We start from the raw sequence: 9,642 nt of genomic DNA, 5'->3' as shown, positions 1-9,642 counted from the left end.
TAAACTCCTCCTGCCGCCGCAGGGTCAGCTGAGGATCCTTGGCCTTCTGACTCACCCTGAAGGGCAGGAGGATACGCGAGAGTTCATCATCGTAGGTGGTGATGCACTGCCGAAGGGTGAGTGAAGGGAGGAGGAGGGAGGAGGGAGGAGGAGGAGGAGGAGGAGGAGGAGGAGGAGGAGGAGGAGGAGGAGGAGGAGGAGGAGGGGGGAGGAGGAGGAGGAGGAGGAGGAGGAGGAGGAGGAGGCCGAAGGAGGAAGAAAGAAAGTTGAGGAGGTAGAGGGGAGAAAATGTGGAAAAGCTTCTGAAGAAGGACATAGGAGTGTTGAAGGGAGAGCAGAGCAGAGCAGAGCAGAGCAGAGCAGAGCAGAGCAGAGCAGAGCAGAGCAGAGCAGGGGAAAGGAGAGAGGAACAGTACCTCATCTGCTTCATCCACGACGACGAAACGAGCGTTTTCGAAAGGAATGTGACCCCTAAGCTATGTGACTATTTGTAGCACGAGATGAAACAAAACATGAAGAGGGAAAGAGAGAAGGAGGAAGGCGGAAGATTGAGGAGGAGGACCAAGAAGAGGAGAGGGAGGAAAAGAGGAGAGGGAGGAAAAGAGGATCATAAAGTCATGCAAACCTGTCAACAAGAGGCTGAAGGAAGGTTGGCGTTGCTACAATGATGTGAGCTCCCTGCCAAGAGAGTGAAAACATGAAGATCCTCTTTGTTTCATTTCCATCATAATCATCATCTCCATCATCTCCATCTCCATCATCTCCATCTCCATCTCTATCATCATCATCATCATCATCATCATCATCATCATCATCATCATCATCATCATCATCATCATCATCATCATCATCATCATCATCATCATCATCATCATCATCATCATCATCATCATCATCATCATCATCATCATCATCATCATCACTTTGAGGATGTTCAGCCCGAAGTCTTCGATCGGCATCGACGCATTCAGCGTCTGATCGTCCCACACCCCCATCACCTATAGAGATGAAGAGAAAACAGTGAGATAATGTGGGGACAAGGGGGACGAGAACATTGAAGAGGGCGAGGGCGAGGGCGAGGACGAGGACGAGGACGAGGACGAGGACGAGGACGAGAACGAGGACGAGAACGAGGACGAGGACGAGGACGAGGACGAGAAAGACGGGGACGAGAAGGACGAGGGTCTGACTTTTGCTCTTCTGGGTCCTGTATATTTGAACATGTTGAGTCGATTTCCAGGCATCACCTGCCAAATGTTACATCTCCTCGCTCCTCCCCCCTCGCCTCCTCCCTCCTCCCTCCTCCCTCCCTTTCCTTGACTTCCTCCTCGCCTCCTCCGTCTTGCTCCTGGCCTCCTGCTCGTCCTCCTCCTCCAACTCAACTGCAAGCTCCTTCTGTCCATCATCGTTTCGTGGCAGACCTGAGGGAGGAGGCTGTTGGGCTGAAGGGTCGGGTTGCGCCTGCTGCCCCCGAGGAGTTGATAGCAGAGCATTGAAACTTGGACGCCGAGCTCACGGGTGGGAACGACAATGACGGCAAGAGGAGCAGGAGCGATTTCGTCCTCAAGGACCTGAGGAGAGAAGAGGGAGAAGGAGGGGAGGAAGAGGAGTGAGGAAAAGAAACAAGAACAGCAGAACAAGGGAGAGAGTCAAGCAAGAGCGAGAACAGACGGCCGTGACGGGAGGAGAAGGGCGGGAGGAGGAGGAGAGACAAACAAAGAGGAGAACAAGCGAGGGGAAGGAGTGCAGCTAACGCTCTGGGGAGGAGAAACGAGCGCAGCTAACGCGGTGGGGAGGAGAAACGATGTCTTGCGGCAGACCTTTGAAATCTTCTGACTCTTGGTGGACTCCTTGTTGGTGAAACGAGAGAGATAGGTGCTTTGAAATTATCAAGTAAGGAACTAGAGCAGCAACACCACCAGCAACAGCACCAGCACCAGCATCACCACCACCAGATTTACACACCTGAGGTCCTCGTCGAGCAAATCGTCGCTGAGCCAGGAAAGGAGAGGTACTAGATAGGAGAGCGTCTTTCCTGACCTGCAAAAATCTCACCTGAGCTCGTTCTTCCCCTCCCTCCCTTCCCCTCTCTCCCTTCCCCTCCCTCCCTTCCCCTCTCTCCCTTCCCCTCTCTCCCTACCTCTCCCTCCCTTTCCCCCCTTCCCTTCCCCCCTCTCCCTACCACTCCCTCCCTACCTCTCCCTCCCTTCCCCTACTTCCCTTCCCCTCCCTCCCTTCCTCCTCATCCTCCTGGTCATCACCCTGTAGGGGAGCGAATGACCGTGTCCCGAGATGAGAAGACGGCCTGTGATGAGATGAGGCATCAGAGCAGGAGGACAAGGAGCAGCAGCAGCAGCAGCAGAAGAAGAAGAAGAAGAAGAAGAAGAAGAAGAAGAAGAAGAAGAATAACAATAACAAGACAATGGATGGCTGGGACCTTCTGCGAGATTGCCTTCATCGCGTTGCGCTGAACCTGCAGATCAGTCAGCAAGGAGGCGGTTCGGGGGCAGGGCAGGTAGGAGGAGGCTGAACCTGCGTAGGGAGTCTGAACCCCATCCTCTCCAACCTGCGACTTCACGTGAGGAGGCCATGGGCAAGTTTCCTTCCTTACCGGTCAACCAGCCAGTCGGGGACCCCGAGAGCCTTCCAGTCTAGCGAGTGCTTCTTCCTGTCGTCCGCCTGCTCCCTGCCCTTCACCTCCTGCTCCTCCTCTCGTTCCTGCTCACCTGGAAGCCGGAGATGGCCGAGATCTGATCTCGTAGGAGCGACGCGCTGGTGTAGTCCTCCTGCCCCCTCCAACGGTCACCTTCTGCCCTCCTCCTTCCTCTTTCTCTCCTCTTCCTCCCTCCTCTCCTCCCCCCTCCTCTCCTCCTCACAGCTTCCACAGCGGCGTTCAGCGCGGTATGAAGCCTGGAGGCAAGAGAGTTTGAGAAATGCACACTCAAGAGACGAAAGAGGCTGGAGGGAGACCAGGGAGGAAGCAAAGGCAGGCAGGCAGGCAGGCAGGCAGGCATGTCAAAGGGGTGGATAGGAGACGGTGAGAGGAAGGCGGGAGGAGGAGACCTGTTGAGATCCTCTTCCCATTTGTCTGCTGTCTGGTCGAATTCTACGAGCACGTCAGGGGGTCAAGAAGAAGTAGCTGAAGTCAAGTACTTGTTCCCAGCTCCTTCCAGTTGATCTGCACAGTCGTTATCCTCTCGTTCCTCCCTCTTCTCCTCCTCTTCTCACCGAGCATGAAAGTCGCACAGCAGAACTTTTGGCTGCTGCCGGTCGGCTTGATAGCTCTCCTGCAAGCTCACATCAGATAAAAAGACAAGGAAGCATGGCGCAGAAGTGTCAGCAAGCGGAGGAGAAAAGGAGGAGGAGAGGGAGGAGGAGGAACAGAAGCAGCAGCGGCAGCAGCAGCAGCAGCAGCAGCAGCAGCAGCAGCAGAGCTGCTGGAGTTTCACCTTTGAGCATCGGAACCCTGTGCCATGATGGGTGAAAGCAACGTCTCGCTCTACCGTAAGCGTCTCAGGACAAACAGAGATGGAATGAGAGGAACAAAAGAACGAGAGAGAATGGTGAAGAGGAAAGGAGAGAGAAGGAGAGGAGGAGATGAGAGGAAGACAGGGGACGGGTCGACTCAGGAAAGGAGACAGCATTAAGGAGAAGAGGGGCGAGGTCAAGATATACCCGGTGAGGAAGCTGGATGTAAGAAAGGCTGCACAACAACTCAGCTACGGAGACAGCAGGTCTCACGATTTCTGACCTTCCACGGGCGAGATGGTCTTGATCATAGCGAGGCAAGCAATGCCTGGTCCACGGCAGTCAAGCTTACGCGCGTGAGGGCAGCAGGGCTCACCGAGGACGACCTCTTGCATTCTCACCATCCTTCCTCTGTCTTCCTTCCTCTACAATCATGTCAGCGTATCAGAGCACGAGAAACCCGCAAGGTCTCCCCTCCAGACGCTCATACTCCCTCCCCTCTTTCCATCGTCATCACCATCATCCCCCCTTACAAACTTGTCTTGTCGCGCATCAACTTGCTCATCATGCTCTTCTATGTTCTACCCTGTCTCCTTGCCTCCCTCCCCGGCCTGTCCTCCCTCTTCTCCTGCTCTCCCCCTCCTCCCCCCCCCCCTCCATCCCTCCCTTCCGTCGGCCTCCACCATGAAAGTGCTCTAGATCTGCTCTAGATGGGATGGGTATGATTGGGGAGGTGGTCCAGAATCCATGGCAGCGCTCTTGATTCTTATGGCGATGATGGGGCTGGCGGCCGGGCTAGAGCCCAGCAGCGGGTCAGGGAGCGTGTGCAGGAACACAGTACAAGGACCGAAGCATGTGGTGGATGATCAGGTTGCTGCCCTCCTCTCCTCCCTCCCTTTCACTCTCCTCCACGAAGCGACGACGACGACGACGATGATGGCGCCTGCCCTCTTGACCTCGCCTCCCCTTCCCTGTCTTCGCGTCTCTCCTCTTGCTTCCTAGCACTGACGGGCTCTTGCCCAGGGCTACTTCTGCTCGGTCGACCAGGTTTGTCCTCTCATCAGTCTTCCTACAACGTGTAAAGAGGCTCCCCAGGTAGACTATCAGACCGGATGCTGCGATACCAAGAAAGTAACCGAACCTCGCTGGAGCTGCCGCAGCTGCGAGGCAGAGACGAAGGTGTCGCCATGTTCCCCCCGCTCCCCTGTGCCTGAACTTTACAGTGCTGCGACCACTACGAAAACTGCGTCTCCTGCTGCCTGAACCCCTCCAACGACGAGCTTCGCAACACCGCCATGGCTGCCAGCAGGTTTACCTCGATCTTTGCAGGGTGTGCGATGTGGTGAAGGACTGACACCAGGGACAAGAAGACCTTCGCCGACGCCGTCAAGCGCAAGGACTCGTTCGAGTTCTGTAGGGCGAGCTGCAGGACTTCGAGCAAGAGCACGGTACACGGCAATGCGTACATCAGCGAGAAGCGATTCTGCCTCTCTCCTTCCATCTTGAGCAACACGCTCCCTGCAGACGTTGCGGTCTCCCTCCTGATGCTCGTTCCGCTAGTGAAACCTCCTCAGGTCACCGTGGGGAAGCAAGGAGAGTCTTGCGCGGAGGTTTGCTCCAGTGTTGGCAAGCGATGCGACACAAGGTATGAGGTGCTGAGGTGAAGGACCAGAGCCTTGTAAGAGATGCTTCAGGTACATAACCAGCATCAACACGTGCGAGGTCCTCCAGAAGAACTTCCCGTATGAGCTGTCCTGACAACTTCCCACCTGACTGGGTTCGCGTCTCAGATGCAAGAACACCTGCGAGAAGAACTACGGCCACGACCAGCCAGCATACGTCTCAGCACAATCCAACACAGAGATGTTCGGTGTGCGATGAGCGATACGGCAGGAGCACGGCTGACATGTTCTGCAGGCAAGTGTTTGATCAACGAGAAAGAGTCCTACTTCTCATGTACAGGTGCAAGCTGTGATGGTCTAGTCAGCATGGCCGCTGAGCTCCGTTCTTCAGGCTGGCATCCGGACACTACTAGGATCTGTCCCTGCCGTGTTGCCCCCCAGGAGCAGTCCGTGGTTACCTAGGCCAACTTGAGTCTCCTGAGCTGATAAGCGCAAGTGGCCGCCAGCGCCAGGCAAGAGGCAGCGGATAGAGGATGTCGAAGGATCCAGGACGTGGTCTGCTGGAACCAAGACCCCTCCGTCGCGAGCACGGTCCCCTCCTGACCAGCTGCCTTGTCTGCTGCTCCTCCACTCACGGCTGGACTGGCCTGCTCCCCGCCGGACTTCTCCTGCGCCATAGAGGCCGTCAGGGCATGTCCGATGAGTTGAGAGGATGTAACCTTAGGGGGTCGCTCTCCGAAGATGGTCGAACCGACTCTCACGTTATTGCTGCCCATGCGGATGGCAAGCTCGTAGTCTCCGCTCTTGTGTTGAGAGTGTCAAGAAAGTCTTTCCATGTTCAGTGAGAGTCGTGTTCTCACCATCCCCATGCTCAGAAGGAGAGAAGACTCCTCGACTCCGAGCTCCTTGGCGATCATGCTACGGCACCTGCACCCAGGGGGATGAGAAGGTCGCAGGGGGCGGAGGGCTGGGAATACTCGACAAGCTTCTTGAAGTAAGGCTCCGGGTTCGGGTCTCCCAGCTTCCCGATCGTCATCAGTCCGGCAAGTTTCAGGCGCTTGCAGTTGTTCACGATGTGGCTAGCGATCGCTGCTGCTTCCTCTGCCTCGCATCCTGACTTCGACTCCTCTTTGCTGGTGTTGACCTGAAGCATCACCTGCAGCAAGTCTCTCTTCACTGCATCACAAGCTTTGTCCAGCTGGTTTGCGAGCTTCGAGCTATCCACACTCTCCACCATGAAGAGGTTTGGAACACCTTGCACGAGCATCTTGGCCTTGTTCGACTGCAAGTGGCCAATGAAATGCCATTTGATGTCCGAAGGGAGCTGTGACAAACTCAGTTCAAGTCTAGCGGTTTCAAGGGAGAGAGAGGACAGAGGAGTATCCATGTCTACTCTTTTCACTCATCTATCTTGGGCTCTCTTCCTCGCATGACCTCAGCGCTCGTCTCGTGTCTTTCTCCTTACCTGCGGAGCCTTCTCGCAAATCTCCTGGACATAGTTTTCACCAAAGTGTCGCTGGTCGGCCTCGTAGGCCTCCATGATGGCCTCGTTGGGCATCAGCTTGCTCACAGCAACAAGTCGCGCCATCTCCTTGTTCAGCTCCCGAGCAAGCGCCTCGATCTTGCCTCGCACCTCCTGCAACCTGCCCCCGACCTGTCGCGCCATTCCTTATATGCTATTGCAAACCACATCCCCGCTCACGCACCAGGCCCGGGGCGGCTGCCGGGGCGGGCTGCAGGGCGGGCCGCTCAGCGGCTGGCACTAGTACAGTTGTCAACTGAGTGCAGTTGTCAAGTACAGTTGTCAAGTACCACTTTCATGACTGGCGGGCGACTTCGAACTTTAACCAGAGGAAATCTCTAACGTGGCTTGATTTCTAGCCCTCCCAGGCTTTCACTCTCCTCCACGACGCGACCTAAAGAAGAAAGAGACCTCAGAAGCCGCAGTGTTAGCACTTTAGACCGTGTACTTCCCGTACTCGCGCACCTCTTTAGACTGGGATTGTTATGTGAGAGCCGATAAGCGGCTCAAACAACATTCTAGCATTCTAATAAACTCACATAATAATAATAACAATAATAATATTTCTAGGGTTTATTTCTAGGGTTTATTTCTAGGGCTTATTTCTAGGGCTTATTTCTAGGGCTTACTTCTAGGGTTTATTTCTAGGGTTTATTTCTAGGGTTTACTTCTAGGGTTTATTTCTAGGGTTTATCTCTAGGGTTTATTTCTAGGGTTTATTTCTAGGTTTCATTTCTAGGACAGTTTATTTCTAGGGCTTACTTCTAGGGCTTATTTCTAGGTTTCATTTCTAGGGTTTATTTCTAGGGCTTACTTCTAGGGTTATTTCTAGGGTTTATTTCTAGGGTTTATTTCTAGGACAGTTTATTTCTAGGGCTTACTTCTAGGGTTTATTTCTAGGGTTTATTTCTAGGGTTTACTTCTAGGGTTTATTTCTAGGGTTTATTTCTAGGGTTTATTTGTAGTTTTCATTTCTAGGGTTTACTTCTAGGGTTTACTTCTAGGGTTTATTTCTAGGGTTTACTTCTAGGGCTTATTTCTAGGGTTTATTTCTAGGGTTTATTTCTAGGGTTTATTTCTAGGGTTTACTTCTAGGGTTTATTTCTAGGGCTTATTTCTAGGTTTCATTTCTAGGGTTTATTTCTAGGGCTTACTTCTAGGGTTTATTTCTAGGGTTTATTTCTAGGGTTTATTTCTAGGGTTTATTTCTAGGGTTTACTTCTAGGGTTTATTTCTAGGTTTCATTTCTAGGACAGTTTATTTCTAGGGCTTACTTCTAGGGTTTATTTCTAGGGTTTATTTCTAGGGTTTACTTCTAGGGTTTATTTCTAGGGTGACTTCTCTTCTCCTTCCAGCAGCTTCCGCAAGGCCTCCGCCCTCGACCGAGCCTCAGTCATCAGAGCTCGCAGCCCCTCGCAGCTCGCGCACTCCTTTTCGTTGGCTGCTGCCTCCTCCAAGCTCCTGCCAGCATCGTCAGCCTGCTGCGGAACACACACGACTAGACTCACCTTCGAGCCTCCTTCAGCTCCGCCGTCAACTCCTCGATCCTCCTCGTGGCCGCATGCACTTCCTGCCGCATGGCGATCATGGTGTCCCCTCCCTCGAACGCGTCCTGCAGGAAGCTGCGAAGCAGGTCGTCAGAGTCCAGCCATCGCGCAGAAGGGCCGGAGCCACCTGATCAGAGCCTCGAGCTTCACTTCCCCGTCGTAGATCACTCCCCTCTCCCTCCCCTCCCTGTACACGCAGATTCGAGGGAGGTCCTGCTCCTGCAGCCGAAAGGAGGACATCAGCTCTGTCTCCACGTGCTTAACGACGCCGAAGGAGGTGGTCTGCTGCTGGGCCTCCGCCAGCTGCTTCCAGAGAGGGGGGATCTCCGACTTGGTCGTGAAGAGGATGGCTTTGAGAGGACGGAACTTGGAGCTGAAGAAATCGTCGATGTTCTCGCTGTTGAGGAGGAGCACAACAGCCGCTTGGATCTGCTCCAGGTTCTTGATCTGCAGCACGAGGCTCTCCCGCTCCCGTCTCAGCTCCCCTCCCTCGCTCTCGAGCTTCTTCTTCGCCTCCTGCAGTTCGTGCACCAGCTTGTCCTCCCGTACCCTCGACTCCTCCAGCTCCGCCTCCAGCTGCTTCTTCGCTGCTTCTATCTGACCCATCTGGGCAACCCTCAACCGGGCAACCTCCGCCTGCGCAGCCTTGAGCGCCTCCCTCGCCTCCTGCAGCTCAGCCCTCAGCGATCCGATCTCGGCCCCCTGCGCATCGACTCTCCTCCTCAACTCCAGCGCTCTCTTGCCTCCATGCACGGAAGTGGACAGGAACTCGAGGATGTGCTCGAAGTCTGACGGGCCCTCGTAGGTCACGACCGTCTCCTTCTCAGGCTGCTTCGGGCACACCACGACGATCTGAGGGAGCGAGTTCTCGTCGATGTGAAAGCGGGAGAGCAGCGAGGCTTCATCATCCTTCACCTCCCCGAACGCGACTTCCTCCCCCAGCGCCTCCGCCAGTCTGATCCACAGCCCGGGAGTCTCCTTCTTCCTCGTGAAGAGGATGGCCTTTACCCGTTCGCCCTGCAGCATCAGAAGCACGGTTCAGACAACTTAGTAGAGCACAGCACATCCCTTCATCTCGCCTCTGCAAGGATGAGAGCTCGACCTCTCCTGATCCATCCTCCTCTCTTCCAGTCTCCTCCTCCTTCAACACGGTGCAGACAGCACTTTCACCCACATACACCATCCCTTGCTATCTTCTCACCGTCACGATCTCACAGCCTCCTCTCTTCACATTCACGGGCTAGCACCTCAAGTTTGACCTCCTTTCCTCCTCCTAACCCTTCCATGAAGCTTTCCCCCCTTGCCCTGCCCAGTCGTGTCTCCTCCCTGTTCCTTCCCTGCTCTGCTCTCCCATTATCCCTCCCCTCTTTCCACTTGCATCATCTCTTATCTCCACGTTTCCTCTTTGAACATGTTCATCTCGCTGTCTTGTTCTGCTCCTTCTCCTTCTTCCTCTCCTCCTCCTCCTCCTCCTCCTCCTCCT

At 54.5% G+C, this 9,642-nt stretch overlaps 4 protein-coding genes across 4 annotated transcripts in view; 1 reads left to right on the top strand and 3 right to left on the bottom strand.

The window, feature by feature from the left end:
* Positions 1 to 2,257: 2,257 nt before the first annotated feature.
* On the bottom strand, positions 2,258 to 3,863 carry GUITHDRAFT_107374 (hypothetical protein; the record flags this gene model as incomplete). The annotated part of the gene is made up of 12 exons (XM_005833510.1): positions 2,258 to 2,305; positions 2,438 to 2,473; positions 2,533 to 2,566; positions 2,612 to 2,679; positions 2,727 to 2,786; positions 2,877 to 2,910; positions 3,064 to 3,106; positions 3,229 to 3,287; positions 3,450 to 3,499; positions 3,676 to 3,703; positions 3,742 to 3,796; positions 3,845 to 3,863. 12 exons carry the CDS (start codon positions 3,861 to 3,863, stop codon positions 2,258 to 2,260), a joined length of 534 nt encoding a protein of 177 aa, XP_005833567.1.
* Positions 3,864 to 4,215: 352 nt separating this feature from the next.
* Positions 4,216 to 5,397, top strand: GUITHDRAFT_107373 (hypothetical protein; the record flags this gene model as incomplete). The annotated part of the gene is made up of 9 exons (XM_005833509.1): positions 4,216 to 4,338; positions 4,492 to 4,515; positions 4,564 to 4,647; positions 4,692 to 4,777; positions 4,829 to 5,000; positions 5,043 to 5,113; positions 5,163 to 5,210; positions 5,259 to 5,340; positions 5,386 to 5,397. The coding sequence occupies 9 exons, from the start codon at positions 4,216 to 4,218 to the stop codon at positions 5,395 to 5,397; spliced, it is 702 nt and encodes a 233-aa protein (XP_005833566.1).
* A 151-nt stretch (positions 5,398 to 5,548) lies between these two features.
* On the bottom strand, positions 5,549 to 6,756 carry GUITHDRAFT_107372 (hypothetical protein; the record flags this gene model as incomplete). Its single annotated transcript, XM_005833508.1, has 5 exons — positions 5,549 to 5,758; positions 5,810 to 5,893; positions 5,951 to 6,017; positions 6,068 to 6,414; positions 6,556 to 6,756. The coding sequence occupies 5 exons, from the start codon at positions 6,754 to 6,756 to the stop codon at positions 5,549 to 5,551; spliced, it is 909 nt and encodes a 302-aa protein (XP_005833565.1).
* A 1,184-nt stretch (positions 6,757 to 7,940) lies between these two features.
* The window catches only part of GUITHDRAFT_137982 (hypothetical protein), a gene marked incomplete at both ends in the record, with an annotated part of 4,921 nt that continues 3,219 nt past the window's right edge, over positions 7,941 to 9,642 (bottom strand). Inside the window, 3 exons of the mRNA XM_005833507.1 lie at positions 7,941 to 8,073; positions 8,121 to 8,234; positions 8,287 to 9,176. Coding sequence (XP_005833564.1) covers positions 7,941 to 8,073; positions 8,121 to 8,234; positions 8,287 to 9,176 — 1,137 coding nt within the window. The remainder of the gene's footprint in view (positions 8,074 to 8,120; positions 8,235 to 8,286; positions 9,177 to 9,642) is intronic.

The sequence above is a fragment of the Guillardia theta genome, assembly GCF_000315625.1.
Source record: "Guillardia theta CCMP2712 unplaced genomic scaffold GUITHscaffold_29, whole genome shotgun sequence".
In the NCBI taxonomy this organism is placed as follows: domain Eukaryota; class Cryptophyceae; order Pyrenomonadales; family Geminigeraceae; genus Guillardia; species Guillardia theta.
This window is presented reverse-complemented; position numbering and strand designations above follow the sequence as displayed.